At 42.0% G+C, this 9,487-nt stretch overlaps 1 protein-coding gene across 1 annotated transcript; it reads right to left on the bottom strand.

Moving 5' to 3' along the window:
• Window positions 1-1,098: 1,098 nt before the first annotated feature.
• LOC140035652 (uncharacterized) lies at window positions 1,099-8,155 on the bottom strand. The gene is made up of 3 exons (XM_072076964.1): window positions 5,389-8,155; window positions 1,688-5,012; window positions 1,099-1,174 (listed from the first exon to the last, which is right to left on the bottom strand). Exons 1-3 carry the CDS (start codon window positions 8,153-8,155, stop codon window positions 1,099-1,101), a joined length of 6,168 nt encoding a protein of 2,055 aa, XP_071933065.1.
• Window positions 8,156-9,487: the final 1,332 nt, after the last annotated feature.

Genomic DNA, 9,487 nt, shown 5'->3' with positions numbered 1-9,487 from the left:
GAGGGATAAAACCCATGCCCAACGAAAAATAAAAGCGGTCAGTGGGATAAAACCCAAGCCTGCCGAGGTCGGAGGGATAAAACCCATGCCCAACGGAATATAAAAGCGGTCAGTGGGATAAAACCCAAGCCTGCCGAGGTCGGAGGGATAAAACCCATGCCCAACGGAACATAAAAGCGGTCAGTGGGATAAAACCCAAGCCTGCCGAGGTCGGAGGGATAAAACCCATGCCCAACGGAACATAAAAGCGGTCAGTTGATCTATTCATATAAACTCTCGTAGGCTTTTGAGAAAACAAATGGTAAACAACTCCCTCTAAAATTGCCCCAGTGTGATGCTTATCGGATTGTCCGACCTGCAAGAAAAGAAATAATGATAGATAATACCGCCATCATTCGATCAACCTCTCCTTCAAGAAAAGTGTAAACATGAGCATTTGGGCTTCTCGTTCGACGAAGTGAGCACTTCAACCCGGCCCTGCAAACCATGTCAAATTCTCATAATATGCAGACCCACGTATCATCTAGTATCTATTCTCTTCGATAAATCATAGGGATTGCCATTTGATAGAACAAAAGAGACAAATGCGATCATGCAACACATGAAAAACATTCTAGTTGCACATAATGAGGAAATATCTTAACAATATAAACACAATCCTCTACTTTTATTGCGCAAAAAAAAAAAAAAAAATCATTTCAAATAAGTAAACCTGTATACTCAAATTTCGTGTCTGATAAGTCAAAAACTTTGGCTTTCGAACCAAGTGCTACACTTGACCCTTTGGACATCATCTCTTCGGAGTTCCAATACTTGACAACAGAACCACAATGTGAGGAGAAATTCCAATGAACTAAGTCACCAGCTCTTCAAATCCAAACTTACTTTTCCTTATGAAACCCTACCTCAGCGCCCTTTCGGGTTTTCACTAAGGTTGCCCCCACCCATTATTCTCTTTTCCTGTGTTTCTTTTTCCTTTTTTTTTTTTTTTTTTTTTTTTTTTTTTTTTTTTAGGTGCCCTTGCGGGTTTTCACCTAGCAAACCAATCTTGTCTATCGCCCATATCAATCTGGAGATGTGTTTTAAGAAATAATGGCATCAGTATAACAATTCTTCCCTTGCAAAATAGGCGAAGATGTTTTTGACATCATGTGCCACCTGATTAGAAATTGTCCTAAAAAGGCAGTATAAAGAACAGAAGTCAGGACTTTTAGGTTTTTGTAATGGGGTCTGGTGGGGGTGCTTAGAAAAGATTAAGGCTTGAAAGTGGATTTCAAGTGTGGTTTAAATGATCTGAGATCGCATTTTTCAAATTAACCTTACTAATAATTGCCCCAGTTATTCTCAATCGAGATCTTCTTCTTTTCATTTTTCTTTTCATTTTCCTTTATAGCTTTTCCTTTTGAATCCTCTCTTTTCTTTTCTCTTCTTTTCCTTTCTTTCTCATTCTTAGCTTTTTCGACTCAAACTTGCCCCAGTATGGGGTTTGCGATTCTCAGGGGATGCCAAACGAAATAATTTGCTCTGAAGGCTCAAAAGGGACAACTAGGGGTAGAATATTTGATTGGGAAGGAAGAAGGCCTGACTTTTAATCCGTTCCTTACATTAACCCTAAAAGGAAGATTTCATTTATCATATAAAGAATTTCTTACACATATCTGAATTGATTGGTTGAGGGAACACTTGCCCATCCATTTCTGCAAGAATGAGCGCTCCTCCGGGCAAAACTTTCTGGACAATAAAAGGGCCTTGCCAATTTGGTGCAAATTTCCCCTTAGCTTCCTCTTGTGCTGGCAAAATGTGTTTCAACACTTTATCTCCTTCTGTGAACACCCGTGGTCTGACCCTCTTATTGTAAGCACGGGCTACCCTTTTTTGATAGCATTGACCATGACAAATGGCATTTAACCTTTTCTCATCGATTAAAGACAACTGCTCGTGACGTTGTTGAATCCATTCAGCCTCCTCCAGTTTGGCCTCCATTAAAATACGCAAAGAAGGGATTTCGACTTCGGCTGGTAAAACCGCTTCCATTCCATACATGAGATTGTAGGGAGTCGTCCCAGTAGAAGTCCGAATAACAGTTCTATATGCCATTAACGCATAAGGGAGCTTTTCATGCCAATCACGGTGTCTCTCAATCATCTTACGGATTATTTTCTTCAAGTTCTTATTCGCAGCCTCTACTGCTCCATTCATTTGTGGCCTATAAATAGAGGAGTTTCGATGCTTGATTTTGAACTGTGCGCACAAACCATCCACCATGTCATTGTTGAGATTTTTGGCATTATCAGTGATTAATGTCTCCGGCACTCCGAAACGACAAATGATATTCTTTCTTAGAAAGTCTGTTACCACCTTCTTAGTCACATGTTTATAAGACTCAGCTTCGACCCACTTAGTAAAGTATTCAATTGCCACCAGAATAAACCGATGCCCATTTGAAGCGGGAGGGTCAATGGCTCCGATCACATCCATACCCCACATCGAACATGGCCAAGGAGCAGTTATACTGTGTAATTCTGTAGGGGGAGTGTGCGTAACATCTCCATGCAATTGACACTTGATGCATTTCCTAACAAAAACTATACAATCATGCTCCATAGTAAGCCAAAAATATCCAGTCCTCATGATCTTCTTTGCTAATAAATGGCCATTCATATGTGATCCACACACTCCACTATGTACTTCTTTCATCAGGTATTCCGCTTCATCTTCGTCAACACACCTCAGAAGGCCCAAATCCGACGTTCTTCTGTATACTACTTCTCCATTCAAGAAGAATTTAGATGATAATCTACGCAAGAAACTTTTGGCAGTCATATCAGCCCCAGATGGGTAGGATCCTGTTTTGAGAAATTCCTTGATATCATTGTACCAGGGACGGCCATCGGAAGACTTTTCCACAACTAGGCAGTGAGCAGGTTTCCCTTGTAGATGAATCTGGATGGGTTCAATTATTAACTCATCCGGATGTTGGATCATTGAAGATAAAGTGGCCAATGCATCGGCGAAGACATTTCTGACACGGGGAATATGCCGAAACTCCAAACTCCTAAATTTATTGGCTAACTCCAGTAAGTTGCAATGATAGGGCAAGATCTTTGAATCCCGAGTAATCCACTCCTTAAGAGTCTGATGTACAAGCAAATCTGAATCACTGAATACTAGTAAATCCTTAATCTCCATTTCTAATGCCATTTTTAACCCAAAAATGCAAGCTTCATATTCAGCCATGTTGTTAGTACAGGAAAATCGGAGTTTGGCCGAACCAGGGTAATGTTTTCCTTCAGGCGATACTAGAACAGCTCCAATACCGGCCCCGAAGGAATTTGATGCACCGTCAAAGAACAACCTCCACTCCGGGCATTGATCATTCATATCTTCTGCTATACCCACGAACAAGGCCTCCTCATCCGGAAAATAAGTGTGAAGTGGTTGATAGTCATCTTTCAGCGGATTTTCAGCTAAATGGTCGGCCACAGCCTGGCCTTTGATGGCCTTTTGAGTAGTGAAAATAATGTCAAATTCCGAAAGAATCATCTGCCATTTCGCCATACGTCCCGTCGGCATAGGCTTTCCCAACAAATATTTCAAAGGGTCGGAGCGGGAAATAAGGTAAGTAGTATGACTGAGCAAGTAATGTCTCAATTTTTGGACGGCCCAAGCTAGAGCACAGCAACTCCTCTCAAGAAAAGAATAGTTGGCCTCATACGCAGTGAACTTCTTACTAAGGTAATAGATAGCTTGCTCCCTCTTCCCCGATTCGTCATGTTGTCCCAATACACACCCCATAGCTTCGTCCAACACCGACAGATACATGATCAAAGGTCGCCCGGGTTTGGGTGGCACTAAAACCGGGGGGTGCAACAGGTAATCTTTAATTTTATCAAACGCTTGCTGGCATTCCTCATTCCATTGCAAGGACACATTTTTCTTTAATAATTTGAACAAAGGCTCACACGTATGGGTCAATTGGGCAATGAATCTCCCAATAAAATTAATCTTTCCTAAAAAACTCTTCACGTCTTTTTGCGTTCTTGGCACTGGCATCTCACGAATGGCCTTAATCTTTGCCGGATCTATCTCAATACCCTTCTTACTGACAATGAATCCCAATAACTTTCCGGCAGGGGCCCCAAATGCACACTTTGCAGGGTTTAGTTTTAAATCATATTTCCTCAATCTTTCAAATAACCTCCCCAAGTCAATCAAATGATCCTCCGTTCTCTCGGATTTGATAATGATATCGTCCACATAAACCTCCATCTCCTTATGAATCATATCATGAAAAAGGGTGGTCATAGTCCTTTGATAAGTAGCGCCTGCATTTTTTAGTCCAAACGGCATTACTCGGTAACAAAATGTCCCCCATGGCGTGATAAAAGCAGTTTTCTCCCTATCCTCCTCAGCCATTAAGATCTGGTGATATCCAGCAAAACAATCAGCAAATGATTCAATCTCATGCCCTGCAGTATTATCCAAAAGAATATGAATGTTCGGCAATGGAAAATCATCTTTCGGGCTGGCCTTGTTAAGATCCCTGTAATCGACACATACTCGCACTTCTCCACTTTTCTTCGGAACAGGTACAGGGTTTGAAAGCCAAATGGGATAATGAGACACCATAATAATTCTAGCATTGAGCTGTTTCTCGATTTGCTCCTTAATTTTGAGGCTCATGTCCGGCTTAAACTTGCGAGGTTTCTGCTTTACTGGTGGAAAACTTGGATCAGTCGGTAATCGGTGGACCACTATATCTGTTGAAATTCCTGGCATATCATCATAGGACCAGGCAAATACATCTTGAAACATGGTCAAGAACTCAATCATCTCTTTTCTCTGTTTCTTATTCAAATGAATGCTAACTTTTATCTCCTTAACTTCAGTCTCAGTGCCAATATTTACAGCTTCTGTTTCTTCTAAGTTCGGTTTGGATTTCTCCTCATATTGTTCAAAATCCTTTAATAAAGATTCAGATTCTTCCTCGTTATCGCTCTCGTCTTGAATTTCTGATTCCAAAATTTCAAATTCGTGAGAGATATCGAGATTACAATCATCAAATTCCAGAATAGTGATATCCAAAGGGTCAATGTGTCTTATTTCTGGCCATCTGAAAAAAAAATGAAATGAGTACAATAGGAAGTAAGTCAAATCCATTTGGGCCATAAACACTGTGCATTTCATTGAAATTCAAAGTAAAGGATAACATCATGACATGCTACTTAACAAGAAAATTAACGCAAGACTTGCATTGGAAAGCATTTGATTGAAAACTATTTACAAACTTGAAAGACAAAAGATAAGTAGTATAAACGATTTGTCTCATGTCGACCAAAGGCAATCCCCTAATTTACCGAAATTCCCTGCAGGAGGGAAGAGGATCACGGGTCCAGTTCTTCATTGCTTCAATAGGCACCTCTGGAAATCCTGGGTCCTCCAACGGCTCCCTTTCAGAAATAACCCCCACAAATAGCTCAGATAACCCAACCTCCACTTCCTCGATCGGGTCTACTTCAGATTTGATCACCTCTGATGGGTAAGGAAAAGTACAATACAATGGTGGGATATTCATGATAAGCTGCCTTCCTTCCTTCTCCGCCTTTTTACGATTCATCATTTCTTTTTTATCCCTGGCAGTAGGTTGAAACCCTAATCCGAAAGTATCCTTCTTTCCTTGAAGTTCTATTGGCTCCAAAACTCCCTGCAGGTTGCGCCCGAGGCCCTTGCCCATCTCATATCTTCCTCGAATCATCTCTTTAGCCATCATAACACTAGCTTCTGGCAGATTCATTTCCGCCACGGGCTTCTCCTTAGATATCCATCCTACGGAAACAATGTCAGCCACATGATGAGAAGAAAGCAGAGATGTTTTACTATCCTCCTCATTTGGTCCAGAGTTAACAATCATTGTGCAATCATCCTCTGCAAAAACTGTGATCAATTGATCATTCACCACAAACCTTAGCAACTGATGAAGTGAAGAGGGTATAGCGCCCGAGGTGTGAATCCAAGGCCGTCCAAGGAGAATGTTATAAACACTTGAAAAATTCATGACTTGGCACATGACCTGAAACTGGGCAGGTCCGATTTCGATCACTAAATCCACTTCCCCCATTGGTTCACTTTTTGCGCCATCAAATCCTCTCACCACAGTGGTTGACGGCCGCAATTTAGTCTCTTGAAATCCTAACTTAACCAAAGTATCCCAAGGGCAGATATTGAGAGCGGAGCCATTGTCTATCAGAACCTTTGGCAAGAGTTTCCCGTTACAGCGGACTGAGATATACAAAGCTTTGTTGTGTCCAATCCCCTCGGCAGTTAGATCTTCATCAGAAAAAGAAATCCGACTGGAAGCCAAAACATGTTCAACTACATTGGCGAATTTGTCAATTGGAATATTTTTAGGCACTTGAGCCTCAGTTAAGACCTTGACCAGGGCCTCTCGGTGAAGTTCCGAGGTTAAGAGCAGATTTAACATGGAAATTTGAGCGGGCATCTTGTTCAATTGCTCGACTACCTTATACTCACTCTTCTTTAACATCTTAAGGAAATTAAAAGCCTCTTCATCCGTCACTATGGGTTTCGTTGGTGTAGCACCTTCTTTTGCTTTTGAGGACTCATCAACTGCAGGCTCCCCTATGATTCTCCCTGATCTAGTGATGGCATCCACTTCCTTCTTAGGCACCTTCTTCTCTCCAATTAACAGTGTAGGTTCGCTATAATTCCACGGGACCTCTTGTAAATTAAGAACAGGAGTTTGCTCAGGCAATTCAAGTACCACGAGTTCCGAAGGCTCACATTCGAAGGGTATCATTTCCAAAATAAAAGGATCAGTATTCTCTTCAACTTTATAGGCTTCCTCCTCCAATATAAACGGTTCTCCAATGACCCCCATGATCTCGGCCTCGTCTACAATGTACTGTGTAGGGTCCTCAATCCCTTCCTCTATGGTGATAGTCCCCACAGTATCCTTGTGCTGAGGAAAAGGATTGTTGCTAACACTTGGCCCTTGTTCATCTTTCCTTTTCAGAATTATGTCTCCAGCATCAATCATATCTTGAATTTTATGCTTAAGTGCCCAGCAATTGGCCGTCGGATGTCCAGGGGATCCCGAATGATAAGCGCAAAACGATTGAGGATCATAACCAGGGGGAAATCCCCTGGGATAGGTCTTAGGGGGTACCGTACCAATCTTCCCAGCAGCTTTTAATTGCTCATATAACTGGTCAACAGGTCGACCTAGATTGGTAAAGGTTCGGTATGGAGTTGGATTTTGGGTGTCACGAGTTTGTTGGTACTGGTAACTTGGGTTAGGAGATGGAATAGGTCTTGGGTTAAAAGGAGGGCGAGGTCTAATTTGCAAGTTTGGTGGGGAAACATGAAATGGCGTCGATGGTGTGTTTGGATAATTTGGTCGAGGACGGGGGTGGTTGATAGTGGTATTGTAAACAGGGCGTGGGTGTGGTTGATATAAGTAACAAGGTGAGTAGGTGGGATTTTGTTGGTATCTAGGCCGAGAAGAAAAACCCTGGTCCCAGACAAAAGAGGCTTCCTCATCTTTCTTCTTAAATTGAGCCTTTTTACTACTGCCACTCTGACTCTGCATAGCTTCCAACTGTGACTTTAAAGCTGAAACATTAACAATCTTGCCTGCCCTTATAAACTCGTCATACTCTTCCAATTTGTTAACAATTTCAGCAAAGGAACACCCAGTCATACGGAAAATCTCTTCAAAGTAGGGTGGGTCATGAGCTTTAATAAACGTGCGAACAATCTCATTTTCAGTCATAGGCGGCTCCACTTTGGCGGCCAATTTCCTCCATCTCTTCGCATATGTCTTATGGTCCTCCGATGGCTTCCTCTTGGTCCCCTCCAATGTGGTCCTCGTCGGAGCGAGCTCACAATTATATTCATACTGCCTCACAAAAGCAGTCGATAAATCCATCCAAGATTTCATATCTTCAGGCTTCAAAGTGGAATACCAATCCAACGCGTCGCCTTCTAAACTCTCGGGAAATAAGCGTACTGGCAGATTCTCATCGTCTATTGGTCTTCCCAGCTTGTTTGCAAATATCCGAAGGTGGGTTTTGGGATTCCCCGTTCCGTCGTACTTGGTAAATTTGGGTGCTTTGAAACCCACCGGCAACTGCATATCCGGAAACAGGCACAGCTCGTTGTAGTCCAAACCTCCTTGTTTGCTCACACCTTGGCTTTTCCTTATAAACTCCTCGAACCGATCCAATCTCTTTAGTAAATTCTTGTCCACGGGCACGGACGACCCCCCAACTTCAGTTTTCCCTTGAACGGCGGTATCTAGGGTGAATGGTTCAGCGGTGGCGTAATAATGTGGTCCTTGTGGTTCGAAAAAAAAGAAGAAAAAATAAAAGAAAAAAAAAACAGGAGTTAGTAAAAAGTAAAATAATTCGGATGCATGTTGTGACAGCCCCACCTTCCCCTAAGGCGAACCAAAGGGGTTAGCGGACTGCCTGCCCAGCTCTCGCCAGGACTAACGGTACGGTTTACGTCAATCTAAAATGTTCCGGAACATAGCATCGCGCGCAAACAAGTCAAAACACGAAATAAAATAAAACGAAAGAAAAACCGGAAGCCGAAATTTATCTAAACCATAGCCAAGCATATATATATACAATGGAAATCCACATTTACAACCATAATGGCATGCCAAAACTATTTATTAAGGAGTACACATTCGATTTGCCTATCAAAAGGAAATGAACCCGTTATACATTAGGGTTTCACTTCAAGAGCTATACAAAAGACATTTACAAGCTCAGTATGGCAATTGACTATCCAGTCCATTTTCAAAAGCAATTATATCCCTGTAAGGAAAACAAATAACACGGAATGAGCTAAAGCCCAGTGGTATACCACCCAATAAGCAATCAAAGTCATATAAGAATGAACCTTCATTTAAAGTGCACAATTAAGCAATGAAGCAAAACGGTAAAAGGATACGGTCGGCTCTCAAGAGCCCATTTCCACGCTTGCAATCTTGAACCAATCTCATTGACTCTCCGTCAATGTTAAAATACCAAACCGTAGACAACTCTTTACTTCCATTCCTTCCACCCAACATACCCCAACCGGGCCCGCACTCCATTCAGTAATATTTTGGTAATACTCGAGTTTACCGGAACCAAGGGTCTCATTACCACAAGGTTCCCCAGTACAGTCCCCGTGGCGATTCAATCTTCACGACCAAGCCCTCGCCGGCTCGATCCAATTGACTACCAAACGGGGTTGAGCTCAGTAATGCAGCAAGGCCGTTGGACATCGTCCAAACGACATCAATTCAGTTCCATGAAATGGAATTCACCAACCAATATATCAAGTTCAGTAATGCAATAAAATGGTAGCCATTCAGTGACAATATCAAAAGAGGTGAGGGCGGTCAAGTACACCCTCACCTTAATCAATTTCAATATTCGAATAAGCCATCAAGGCATCACATAACATTTAACAA

This window comes from Coffea arabica, chromosome 2c (genome assembly GCF_036785885.1).
Source record: "Coffea arabica cultivar ET-39 chromosome 2c, Coffea Arabica ET-39 HiFi, whole genome shotgun sequence".
Classification (NCBI taxonomy): Eukaryota; Viridiplantae; Streptophyta; class Magnoliopsida; order Gentianales; family Rubiaceae; genus Coffea; species Coffea arabica.
Note: the sequence above shows the minus strand (reverse complement) of the source record. Positions and strands in the feature narration are given on the sequence as shown.